The 14,363-nt window shown below is 37.0% G+C and overlaps 1 protein-coding gene across 7 annotated transcripts in view; it reads right to left on the minus strand.

Annotated features, from left to right (window-relative positions):
- The window catches only part of SIPA1L2 (signal induced proliferation associated 1 like 2), a 154,766-nt gene that overhangs the window by 65,536 nt on the left and 74,867 nt on the right, over window positions 1-14,363 (minus strand). For 5 of the 7 annotated variants that reach the window (XM_080388849.1, XM_080388850.1, XM_080388853.1 and 2 more), the window contains 3 exons: window positions 9,594-9,768; window positions 3,253-3,356; window positions 417-494 (listed from right to left, as the gene is read on the minus strand). In XM_080388849.1, coding sequence (XP_080244975.1) covers window positions 417-494; window positions 3,253-3,356; window positions 9,594-9,768 — 357 coding nt within the window. The remainder of the gene's footprint in view (window positions 1-416; window positions 495-3,252; window positions 3,357-9,593; window positions 9,769-14,363) is intronic. The other 2 variants (XM_080388852.1, XM_080388851.1) reach the window with 1 other exon arrangement.

The raw sequence follows: 14,363 nt of genomic DNA on the forward strand, positions 1-14,363 counted from the left end.
TTCATCAGATCTGGTTAAACCGAGTTTGGTATAACCACATCTTGTTATCCCAACTATTTTGACAGTAGCTTATATTCAACAAGCTTATTTCATTATTGCATATCTGTTTCATTTTCAGGTTTTCATTAAACCTGGTGAAAACTGATTATTTGAACTGATCTGGATTAATTGGGTCTGACTATGTGGACGCAAGCAGACTGCAAATGTGTGAACGGGAAATTTGCAAGGGAATGATTTGGAAAGGGACATCACAAAGGTAAAGTTTAAAGGGGAAAGGCCTTGAGCTATGATTTGAAGAGATGGCCAGTAAAGGAAGAGGAACTGGCCACACCAGGGCTGGTAGTCTTTTCTGTCCTAGGGAAGGAGCAGCTGACTTGAAAGTTCCCAGCCTATGTTGCAGCCAAAGTGAAAATTACCTTGCTCTTTGGATCTCCTGCTGGCTCTAAAACTAGAGGGATGTCCTGATCAGGGACCAAGCAGGGCGTAGTTATGTCCTGGAAGAAGCAACAAACAATTCTGGTGTGGCCTATTTTTGGCTCACAGGTATTTGGAATATAAGCAACGCTTAGTGCTTGCTCATTGAAGGTTGTAGTCCTAGATGATGAAGAGTGACTCAATACCTTGCCCAGTCATTACCAAACAAGGGACGTCGGGATAGGATGCAATAACCTCATTGCCAGTACATACACAATATGCTAGCAAACAGTAACTATTGAATGGGGGTCTTCATTGCTAACATAACCTACAAGGAAAATTACCATGGTCCCTAAGTTACTTGGGTGTACAGAGTCAGTGAGCCAAACCCTGAAAAGAGACAAACAACATTCATATTCCACAGCACCTGTAAGTCTCTCTGTCTTGAACATAACTGATGCAACTGCATCTGTGGTCTTCAGCATCTAAAATGTCTCAGGGAAAAAGACCTATTCAAATTTCATCCTTGCTTGTGAGAAATAACACTGTTGATACTTTCCACACTTCAGTATGTATTTTGGAACTAAACAGTAATAGAAGAAAATTAAACAATGATTATAGATCCCTTTTGCACATTAAGGCTGGCTAAATTCTGGTCATTTGGGTGCACTTGTCATATTTTATTAAGACAGTGTCCATGCTGTGTAAATACCGCTAGATCCTAGCACCTAATAATAAAAAAATAATGTGGTGGATCTTCAGATAGGCGTAGTACTTGAACGTGGAAAACTGCCACATTATTTTGATCCCAAGAAAACCATGAATAACAACACATGGTGTTCCTACTAAATATTGAACCTGATAAAGTGACAATGATGAGAGCTTACTAAAACACTGTGGAAAGGAGTGCTTGTTGCTGGGGAAAACCATGGAGTTAAAATTTGAATATTTTGCTGTACACAAGAATTGGCACCTGACTACAAAGAAAGACAGATAAGGAACTGATAAGAATGGAAGGAAGGCACAGGAACAAGTGAAAGGACAGTAACAAGGGGTGGCTGAGCAACACAGCAGCGAAGCTGACAAACAGCAAACAATTATGAAAAGTAGTGGATCATGGCAAGAGGATATCCTGTTCTTACAAACAAGGGAAAGTCATGAAAGACAACAATAAAAGTACTAAACTCCAAGTAAGGCCTTATTTACTGTCAGTGCCTGTGATTAGCTATGAAAATATTGGGTTTTACCTTCTAAGGCATGCTCATTCAGTGTCTTGTATCTTCTTAACAGTGTACAGTTTTCCCTATTTACATGTGCTTTTAAGTCAAAGATTGTTATGACTGATTACAGACAGAACAACCCTAGTGTGTTTACTAAATTAATTCTGTATTGTAGTAAGATGTAAGTGAAAGTTTAGAGAAGTGGAACAATCTCCAATCAGTAATGATGATCTGATACCTTGATTACTAGCTACTGGCACAGCCGAGTGTATGATAAAGCTGATATAGCTGAACATTCTGTCTCTTGACAGCCACACATTTTAAGACGTGAGTCATCTAAACATTCATATTATTCATATGGTGAAGAGTTTCTGTCTTTTAATTCCTAATTTGGTTTCTATAAACCATATCTAAATCCTAAGTGTAATGGAGTAAAATTTGCAGTTGTCTTAACTGTTCACTTGAAACAGTTCTTCAGACAGTTCAGAACATTATGCACTATTTATAATACATAAATACATCATATATTTTCTTCCATTTTGATTTTCATACATGCTTTCTCAAGAATTTTAATCACTTTCTTTTATCTTTTTCTTGCTGCCTTGACACATCTCTTTTTCTTCCCACAAGACCTATTGATAGGGTAGACATGAAAGACACAACTCACATATGATTCAACAATCAGTAACCATCTTTTGTATGCTGTTGAAAAAGAAAGTGAGATAGCATCTTTATTTCATTACAACCTTCCAAAATGCCTGAAATCTGTGTATCTTGCATGGCAATGAGAGAATATTCTAAACCTAACTAAATAAACCCAACACTTATTTCTCCAGAGCTAGAAAAATGCATAGTAGTAGCAGCACAGAAAGTCATGAACTATCATCAGTCTGACCTATAAGCAATTCTGCTAGGGTTTTTTAATTGTTCACGTTGATATATTATACTAAATGTGCTTGTACTTTTTAATTCAGTTGCAAAAAATATCTGAGACAGGCAAGATAGAGTAACCTTACTGGTGCACCGCACACTTTGAATGCCATGCTGTTTTTTAGCCATCCTTAATGCTTTAAAGCTATTCTCAATTATTATATAAGCAAAAGGAATTCTCCAGAAATAAGTGCATTGCAGTTTTCTGTCTTCATAAGCAGACACCTTGAAGGATACAGTTAAGCATTTATTACTAAGCTGACACATTAATAAAAATGTCAAGATCTGTAATATAACAAGGATTAAGTGAAATTGTTCTAAAAATCTTATTACATGCTTATTTTAACCATAAGACTATTTTTAAGCTTCATTCAATTCAATATTTAAAACACAGATCAGATATAAATTCAGTCCAAACTCAAAATAACTCATTCACCACAGGCAACATTACCTTTTCATAATATCATGAAAAGGGGGAGATAGGGTAACTTCCTGAATTATATAGTACAAAAATCCTATGAGATTTCTAATACCTTACAATATTTCAAGGAAAAAAAAAACAAAACAAAAAAGAGTTGAGTCATGCTTCATATAAAACAATTCAGTTTTATATCAATATTACTTTAAAAAAACCCTCAACGTCAAATATTTATAATGTAAAATTACAATGAAAAGTTCAAAAACATACCTGTTGCCTGTTACTGGGCATGTATGGAAGCATTGTTGATACATGAAACATTAATTCATAATCTTTATAGGTAGTATAGAGGGAATGAGTTCCTGTTGAATCAGCTGAAAATTAATTTAATTGCAAAAGGTCAGAAAAATAGAACATTCATACTGCTGTTTAGGACACCACTCTGCATGCTACAATTTAAATCTATTAACGCAATTTAAAACTTTTTTCAATATAGCACAAACAGTTTGCATCAGCTCAAGCTCTACTCTTTAGTTTCATGTTATGACACAGAAGGGTCCTGCAAGAAATTCCCCAAAGTTTGCTGTCTATGAGGCCAAAATGATCTAATTTTGAATATATTGGCATTTCATGAAAAAAAAAAAAAAAGAACAAACACTTAGCTACTTGAGTATAGCTTTATATAATATATATTTTCATTATTTAAAATGTTAATAAGGACAACTGACTAATCTCATACTTTACCAAAAAATAATCTGACCATACTACTTCAAATCTGACATTAAAACACATACTGCAGATTAGACATTTTTTAAACACAAAATACGTACATGATGCACTGTAGTACAATGTCAAATATTTTATCAGGAATTTTCAGATTCTTAAACAATTATTAAAATAATTTTCATATAAGATATGACTTAATATTTTCTTTTATTTATATATATATAATAAATAAAAATAATATTTATTATTAATAGTATTTCAGAATGTCTACAGTCAAAGAGAGGAGGTTTACTCTGCAGTCACAAATTAATCCTTTCAATTCACCTTTAATATGCATGGATTATTTAAGCAGATACAATTAACTTTAATGCAGGAGGTTGGGAACACCCTATTGAGTCAAGAAAACTATCAATCTTTCTTCTCTTTTTCCATGTTCATCCATTTATTTTTAATATAGTTGTATATTCTCTACACCAATAAGCATTCTCAAGCACTGTCTTCCACACACCGGTTAAGGTTTTGGGGTTTTGTTTTGTTTTCAGTAGTAACTGAATTCCAAAAGGAAACTGATTAGCCATGTTAGTTCTCTGGTTAGAAGCATATAAACATACATTTTAAGTGTAAAATTCAACAGTAACCACACTGAATCTGCAGCACTAAATCTGAAAATATTTATGTGTGTATATAATATTGAACACATTTCTATTACAACTGGCTTCATCAGTTATGTTTGTACAATAATAAAATTTATTAATACTGATGTAATATAAATTACAGTTACATAAAAATAAGGAGCATAATTTCCATCAAAGATTCTTACTTAAATGTTGCTTAAAAAGCAAACATTATTGCACTCCTCTATTTTAAAACCTTTGTTGAAAATATAATTCCATTATAACCTTTCCGTGGCATTTTAGAAAGACAGTTTTGAAGAGACAGAAGGATGAAATAAATTGTATTGTGAAATACAAATATCTGTCTAAACTACACTGACGTCAGCAACCCTATTCCCTGACTCCTCTTGCAATTAGATATATAAAGTCAAATTATCTTGAACAGATACTGCACAAAACAGTCCCTTTAAATACTTACTATAGAAAGGCAGATTCCTTACCTTTAAACCAATGTTTTCCTAATGCAACATCCTACTTAGTTGAATACTTTTGATTTAGCACCTTGACTTTGGAAATGAGCTAGCAAATTTATGAAGTTTTTCTTCTGAAATTTAGTCCCTGACACTAAGCAAACTGAAATCTTCTAACTCAACAGATGCTTTACTGAACACCTACTAAGGCCTACTATGACTAAATTTACATAGCGGTTGCTACTACGAACATTACTCTGCTAAAAATTTTGGTGGGGAAAAAAAAATACATCTGAGCTGACAATTTTGCACCTCATTCCTTTCTGAACATTAGTTTTATTTCACAAAGGTTGAGAAAAATTGGCTAAACTTTTTTTTGTGCTTTTTTCCATAAAAGCACCTTTTACCAACAAAAGTGAAACAGCACTATTTACTATTTACTATTTACTATTTACTATTTACTATTTACTATTATACCTATATCTATAGGTATAAAATTGCAAAGTTTCCTCAATTTCTTTTCCCTTCAGTTCTCTCTTTACAGGTATAAGGAAATTAAATGTCAGCATAATCCAGTCTTAACCATGATACAATCCATAATTAAAGTCTGAACATTATAAACGAGAATATTAATGTTCCAATAATATTTTCATTCCTAATTTTTGGTAGATTGATAGGTCTTAAAACCTGTACTAAACAAATTATATAGTGTTGAATTGGTAAAGTTTCCTCTGATTTTCTTATTTCTTGATCCTGGGATTTAGAGTTGCACACCATTAAAAATGCACTAAAGAAAGGTAGAAAAGAGTTTGTAGTTAATATATTCCCCATGTTCTTCACATTTGCACTGGGTTTGGCTTGGATGGAATTAATTTTCTTCATCGCAGCCATTATGGCACCATGTTTTCTATACGTGATTACAACAGTGTTGATGAGACGCCAGTGTTTCAGCGATTGCTGAACAGCACTCACACAGCACTGGGGCTTTCTGTTTCCCATGCTGCCTCCCACCTTGGGGGGTATGGTAGGGGTGGGCAAGAGTTTGGACTGGGATGCAGCCAGGACAGCTGACTCAAACTGTCATATTCCATACCATAAAGCACCATGCTCTGCAGTGAAACTGGAGCAGGGGGAGCTTTTCCATGGTAGCCGTTGCTCAGAGACTGGCTGGGCACCACTCTGCTGACTGACAGTCAGTGGCAAGTGATTGCCCTTCCACCCCTTGTTTTGGCCAGGTGACGGCAGGGGGGGAGCTTGTTGGTTGGGTTGGTTGGTTGGTTGATTATTGTGATGGTGGGTTGGTTTTTTGGGAGTATTTGAGGGGGGTGGTGTGTGTTGCAGGGGGGCGGTGTTTGGTTTTTTCCTTTCTTTCCTTCACTTATTGAAATGTCTTAATCTCAACTCACAGGTTTTTCCTTGCTTTTGCCCTTCTGATTTTCTCCCGTGTTGCTGAAGGGTGAGTGAGCAAGGAATTGTGTTGGGGTTTAACTGCCAGACAGGCGAACCCACCATAACATTCTACATTCTATATTCCATAAGAAATAGACCAATTAGCTACTTATCAAAATATTGAATAAATAGACCAATTGTTTTTAAAAAATAACATTTTAAAGAAAAAACCCACAGCTGGTCAACATTTGAGAACAGAAAAACTTAATAATTGGGAACCCTACAAAAACCGAGCAAGAAATATTATTGAGACATTATGCCTACCAAAAACATAGCTAACAGAGATGAAATTATCACAGTATTCTGAACCTGCAGGCAGTCAGATCAATGTATTATCCAGTTATGAATATGACACGCAGTAATACTTGTTCTGTGTGATTGTGCATTTCCCCCCGCTTGCCCGGACCACTCGGTGATCTCGGGGATCCCTGTTAGGCCTTGGCCTCTGTGTAACCAGTCGGGCAGTTAAGCGCCCCTTGACCGCACCAGCAGCTCTCGCCTGGCTGAGGTGGAGCACGGCACTGACTGTACCAGAAACTTCTGTGGCCTGGCAGAGGTGGGGAATGAAAGCAGGGATAACCAGTCATCCCATGACAGCCCTGGAACATTCCTGACATGAATTGTAGCCCGAGTTGAACAGTACCATTGCCATTGGAATTCTGAAAAATTTCCAACTCAGATTACAGCCAGGATGGAATTTTACAGATGACTAAAGCCAATCATCTCCAACCCTGTAAGAGTGGTCCTAAGTGAGACCCCCCGAGCTCTCCTGGGCTGCAACGGGCTGCAACCTGCATCTCCCTCGGTGGGAGTGGGAGTGGGATGCTGCTTAGAGCTCGCCAACCCCCAGGTCTGCAAAGTTAGGAGGACAGTGGCTGAAAGCTGATGACAGGAGCTGGGCTGATACCCCTGTTCCTCGAGGCTCAACCCTTCGCCTGTTGAGAAATGCCAAGGCACTCAACATGAGCATTTCACTGAACTCAAGGGGAGCTTTTAACAGGTGTACCTTGGTACTTTTATATACGTCCTGGTTTCGGCTAGGATAGAGCTAACTTACTTCTCAGTAGATGGTACAATGCTGTATTTGGATTTAGTACAAGAATAATGTTGATAACACATCATTAATGTTTATTGTTAGTATAAATATTACTTAGCAAGACGACAAGGAATTTTCAGTTTCTCCAGTCCTTCCAGTAAGAAGGCAGGAGGGGTGCAAGAAGTTGGGAGGGGACACAACCAGAACAGCTGACCTGAACTAGCCAAAGGGATATTCCATACCATAAAACATCACATTGAGTATGTAAACTGGGAGGAGCTGGCTGGTGCCTGTGGATTGTTGCTCAGGGACTGGCTGGGCAGTGGTCAGCAGAGGTGAGCAATTGTATTGCAGATCACTTGGGTCTTTTTCTTTCCTTTTGTCTTTTATTCCTCTCTCTCTCTCTCCCCATTTCATTACAGTTGTTGTTATTTTAATTTATATTATTTTATTTTATTTCTATTATTAAATTGTTCTTACCTCAACCCATGAGCTTTAGCTTTTTTCCGAATCTCCTCCCCACACCTCAGGGGGGTGGGACAGGCAGTCAGCAAGCAGCTGCTTAGCTGCCAGCTGGGGTTAAACTACAACAATATACCTACATCTTTATACATTTACCTCTTCTGTGTCAGTGTGCATGTGCATGTGAATTGATTTAGATACCCCATCTATAATTAAGTTACTGTTGTGATTGCAGTAAATCCTATTGATTACCTTCGTAAATGTCAAATTAGTCAATGATTAACTGCTATTAAAATCTTGTGATCCACCTTAAAATATCCACCTTAAACTCTGAATAAACAAACCTTAAACAACCTTTAGACATAAACCACTGCAGAAGTCTGAGACTAAAATGGGACCCAGCTGCACCTAAGCTCTATCAGGTGTTTAGAAAGCAAGGGGGTCTTCTCTGAAACTTGTGACTCAATATGAGGGTCTCCCTTACCCTTCTGCATCTTCAGTCCCTAAATTATTCTAGCTCGATTCTAACCCGACCTTCCTTTGTATGTTTCATCTATGTAATAAGTAATAGAGTGAACCTTGCATTAAGCTTTGTGACATCATACTCCCACAAATTCATAGTAAAACCATATTTTGCGAATACCTTTGATTCTTTAAGCAATCTAAACCATTCATTCGTTACATTGTGCCATTATATCAAAACCCCCAAGTATAACACAAAAAAGGTGGTAATTAAGGCAGCATTTTACATAAAACTGAAGACTGCATCTTTGTGAACTCTCCTAATTACATTCCGTGTGTTCCAAACTATAAGAACATATGACAGGCCGATATCATTAATGGCATACAACATCAGTAAAACATTAAAACATCTTCAACCTGATCAAGTTGCTCAGAGCCCTGTCCAACCTGACCTTCAATGTTTCCAGGGATGGGGATATCTACCATCTCTCTGGGCAACCTGTTCTAGTGTTTCACCACCTTCATCATAAAAAATTTCTTCCTTGTATCTAGTCTTTATAAAAATAGTATGTTACAATAAAGTAGACAAATACTTAGATATCCTTAGATCACAGCTCGTAGTGATCAGTTGTCAAAATTCTGTTAAAAATACATTAAAGTAACGAAGAGTTAAGAAAAATTTAAGGGCAGTGAAAAGCAGTGATAACAAAAAAAGTGTGTTAACATATCACTGACTTTATAACAGCAATACTTTTCTTATTTTTGCTACAAACCCCAACAAATTTGTACAATGAAATTATTATACTATTGCACTTAGGGAAACTGAAAGATCTGAGGAAATGGTAGTAATGACACAGTGCATATGCAGATGAATGTTTACCAGCTGCTGAATGATAACATGCTTACTGTACATGTGTGAGAACCTAGAAAACTAAGAAAAACTTGATTGCTACTCAATATAAACATCAATATGTATGTTGATTAAAAAGAAGCACAAAAGTTTGGTTGTAATAAGGAAAATGGGCCCTTGTAATGACTCCATATTTTGAAATGCGTATCTTTTCTTTTGCCTTTTTAAGGGTAAGATGTTAAAGCGTAGCTGGGAAATTCTGAAATATTTCAAAAATATCGCTCACATAGTACGATTTTAACTAAGTGCCAACACATGAAGCAAGTTGCTTTGATTTTCAGTTCTACTAACACCACAGAAAAAGTAAATAACCTTTCAGACAAGGTGTGACACATGCTCTTATCATATGCTTCATCTTCCTCATTTAACATATAACCTTACTAACCAAAACCCAAATCAAGAACCTGAAAAGACAGAGCAGGCTTTGCTGAAGATCCACTGGATAATTATAGTTTCTACCACAGGTTGGAAATGTAACTTACTTTTATTATCTAGCTGAGCTCTGTATTTACTAAATCCTTTTAGCCGTACTCTCTGGCCCAGAAGATCAAGGAACTCTTCAAAAGCTGGTCCTGCCATCTCATTGTTATACATTTCTTCCTCTGTGCTTTGACCTGCTTTGCAGTAAAGGATGCCAATCTTATGTTGAAAGCTCAGCTGAAAAAAGCAAAAAAAAAAAAAAAGAAAAGGAAAAATTACAGAAGCAAAGGAAAGTCAATATTACAACAAATATTAACAATTAAAAGATAACACTGTTATAACCCCTGGCAGAAGTTATATGAAAGTGAAAAAGTAAGTATCCTGATTTTGGAAATTAAGTCGCTGCAGAAAGGAGGAAGAAAAAAAAAAGAAAAAACCCACTCAACAACTATCTTGAAAGAAAACTGGATTGTCACTATCTAAACACAGATAAAAGCAGTACATGACCACTTTCAACTGAGTTATTAGAAAAGCACACTCTAATTCATGTTACAGTATAAGAACTTTAACTGGCAATTTTTGTATAACTCTCTTCTTTCTCAGATTCAAAACAAGGTGAGCTTACTTCCCCATATTTCTACTCTTTAAAGATCAGTGTGGTTCAGTTAAAACAGGCCCTGAGAGCAGTAATTTGTTACATGTAACCTTTTGCCCTCCCCATAAAATCATCCAGTATTAAAAATTATTCCCCATTTTCAAAAATATACTTCAAGCTAGAAATCAGATTGCAGTTAGTTTTGTTAAACAAAGTTGCAGTTCTAAAACACTAAAAGAGATAAATTGCTTCTACTAAAAAAAGTATAAAAACTATAAAAAAGTGAAGTATAAAAAGAAATGATGACTTCTTGAGCAAAGTATTGTCTTGTTTTCTTAGGTTTTATGCATACTTAAGATGACAAACCAGAAACTTCCATGTGAATGGATTAGTCTTACTTTTCTTAACTGACACCTTTTAGAGCGCCACAAACTGACAGAGACCATCCATCACACCTGCTTCCCTTAAGACATTTATCTGTATTCATGACTCAAATCAACTCTCCAGCCATAGACTTCTCTTAATCAAACTTCAGGATTCATGTCTAAAAGGTTTGCTGTGCAAAGACTGTATATGTTCCTATTAGACCAGAGGTGACAAGAACAGTCTGCTTCACCTTGGTCATACATATGTAACGCACAGACTGACGTATTCAGTACATTGTAAAACTCAAACCCATAAACGTGCTAGTCCACTGGTGTTTTACCACAATTTTGAGGGAAAGTTATAAGACAGGAATACTAAAAGCTAAAGTCAAAACATACATACATGAAAGAGGAAAGTGTTTCAAAAACATCATTCCAGACTTCAAATAATCCCAAACCTTCCCTCTTCAATAAATGCTGTGTTTCTCCATTCCAAGTGGAGACTTCTATACAAGGCAGTTGCCAACAGTCAATTTAAAAAAAAAAAAAAAAAAAAAAAAAAAAGAAAAGAAAAAAAATCCATTCCCCAAATCTTCATCACCCCTGGAGAAATAAAAGCTTTCACTGTGCTTTTACTAAGTCTTCTGTGTTTTCATGACCCTAATGCTTTTTTAAGGCAATTCAAGATTTAACTTGACAGCATTCTTGATGTAACTACGTTCATACACAACCAACACCAAAAAAATTAGTGCCCAAGATGTCCACGTTCATAAAGATTTCTGAAGGCCATAGGCAGGATCATTGACATGAAGAATGCCCCAAAGGTAAATGTATTAAAAATGAAGTAACAGGGAAATGCTAGACCATTAAAGCCTACAGCAAAACACTTCAGAACACCAACTGGGCCTGGAGTTCTTTTCTTATTATGAAGTTAAGCCTACCAGTGGGACAATTCTCATTTTCACTAATACAAACAGCCTAACTCCGTGATTTCAGCAGATCTGTATTCATGGCAATGCACACTACAGAATGTGGTCTACTGGAGCAGAAAATCGGCAGCACAGCAGGAATAAGAGCAATGTATGACGGCAGCCCTCCTGACCCCTGGTAAGCCCCAGTCCCTCCTCTCCCTTTGGTATAACTGCTTTATGTAGGGGAGAGCCCTTGTGGAACTCCGGCAGGAGGCCACTGACCAGGGAGCATTCAGGCACAAACAGGCTCAGGAAGGACAGGGATGAGGAACGGTGCTGCACAAGGGTTTCACCTGGGCAGCACGGAACACAGAATTAGGAACTGTGGCAGTTTGATGTGGAATGGGAAGGATGACCGTCCGAAATAAAAGGAGATTCTGGGTTATGGATGCACTGTAGGAGCTGCCTGAGCCAGACTGCTGAACTCGAGCAGGGCAGGGTTAAGACACCAGCCTGCTCTTGTCATTCCCTTTTGACTGGCATTAGGTACTATCCACCCAAAGTGCTTCCTCGTCTGACCCCTGTTTTGAAGCCCGGAGAAAGTTAGGTGTTTAGCAAAAGGTTCCAGATCGCACACTGGTGACTACTTTACTCAGTGGAAAGCTAGCATGAACATTTCACAAAGGAAACTGGAAGAGAACTGTTCATATAAACATTAGATTTCAGGAAGCAGTACTATTTCTTGACACTTCCCAGCAGAGACTTAGGGTGATGGTGAGCACAGTGCCATCTCTATTCCAGCTCTGCATCAAATAGTTAAGCTTAAACCACAGGGAATTTAAGTTAATTTCCTTGACTTCACACTAGAACGGAGGAGTGAAGTTAAATGCTAACTGAGCCACCAACAATAGGGGCAACAACTAACGGTAAAGAAGCACCTGGGCAAAACATTCAGTCGAGAAATATGCAGTCACACTCCTTCATTCTTTCTGAGGACACCAGTCATTCCTGAATTTGTTCATGAATATCATTATCATTCCAAACAGGAGTGAAGTACACCTCTGTCTTCCAGAACAACCTACCAGCTCTTGGTTTAAACACTGTCCTAGGAGACACTGAAGACAAGGATCTATAACTCCCAAGCCCAAGGAAGAAATTAATACTGGGGTTCACTTCATGGTCAAATACTGTAATCACTAGGCAATTATGTACAAGTTTGATTCTACCAGTACCACTATTCCTAAACAAAGCAGCAGCTGCAAGCTCATGTGCAGTCTGAACCTCCTACCTGTGTGCTAGAAGCACTCAAGGCTATGAAATTAGAAGAATTAAGCAAAAGAACTCTCACACCAAGATCGTGGGGACTGTGCAGAAGCAGAAATCGAGGTACTTCTAGAACATCGATGCCTAAGAAAGAAGTAACTAAGTGAGCTTTAGCAGGCTCTTCTTATGTAGTACATTTGACAGGCAAAAAACCTCTACCAGAATATTTAAAATTGATAAAGTCTGCCAGTTTTTAAACAGTACCGCATGCTTATTCAAGTCTTTTAAAGTAAATATTTGCAGACATAGTTCCGATTTCATGATTTCTAAAATAAGACATCTTACATTCAATGTAACACTGAGAACAATTTAATAATGTGCCATCAGAAAACAGTTTCTAAACCCAGTTAGCTACTTGGGTATATGATGGGTATTAAAGGCACACAGCAGTCCTTCCTGACTCAAAATGACTATGTTCTAGTCAGAACCGCGCACTGAATCTTGGCATCTTGTTGTCTTCCTGCACAGTTTAGATTCTCTATCATGCAACAACTAGTTGACTTTCCTCGTGTACAGATTTTAGAAGTTTTCTGGCAAGGAACCTCAAGAGATGCCACTGAATAGCCACTAAGTATCACTGCAATCAAAGCTCCTAATTATTTTGGGCTTTTTGTAAACTTCAGCCTTTGGCCTAGAGAGAAATGAACATTCCCAGGGGGATATGAGGAGAACAAAAAAACATGTATACAAGAAGAAATTGGGAGAGGGATGTAGGGGGTAATTAGAGAGCGGTAAAAATAAATAAAATAAAATCTTGTTCAGGTTAAAGATAAATTGTTGAGTTGACTTGTAAATTTACAGCCACACCTAATGCTGATCATCATATGCCAGAATAAATTAGGAAAATGCAGATTCTTTAGCTATATATTCAAATTAGGTCAACCATCCAATTTGCATCTACTTTCTACTGTCGTTTTAGAGACAAGTTTTAGCCACATATTTCCTCCATAAGCCATACTAGATTTTGCTGAAAACTGTGAAACTGGTAGAAAATGAAATCAAAACACTGAAACTGCCTTCAGTCTGCTGAGGGACGATACAAATATTTAATGCACCATTATGCAAAATGAATATTATTCTGGTGACGGTATTAATCCTCTAGATCATGATTCATATTTTTAAATTGACGACACTTCAGCCAGTCGTCACCCTCAGTTACCAAGGATAACTCTTTTTATATTTGCTTGATTAGTAAACTGAAAGCATGAAGTTCATAAGAGGATTAAAGGCATAAATGGATCTCATGCCGGTTCCATGCACAGCTTTCTGTGTTCAAGTAATTACCTCATAACAAGCAACACATAAGATACATTAATACTACATTTCATCAGGTGACAGCCCATTTCACAACAGGACTGAATTTTCAGGACTGATCACCCAAAACAAAGAGAAGTGCTATGTAACACTGTGTCCTAAAAATAGGTGTTGATGATTAAAGAATTACTTTGGTCAGTTCAATGAAGAACCTCCATTTCCAAATTTTGGAAAATATTTATAGCGAGTTTGGGAAATATTCAGGTCAGGTCAAATAAACTGATACTCTGTATTGCCTAGAACATACTGCCTCTTCTGAACAGTGAATATTAGTTACTAGATTAACTTAAGCTCACTCTGGGGTTCAGACAGGAAAGAAGGAGA

This window comes from Falco punctatus, assembly GCF_963210335.1.
Source record: "Falco punctatus genome assembly, chromosome: 5".
Lineage (NCBI taxonomy): Eukaryota > Metazoa > Chordata > Aves > Falconiformes > Falconidae > Falco > Falco punctatus.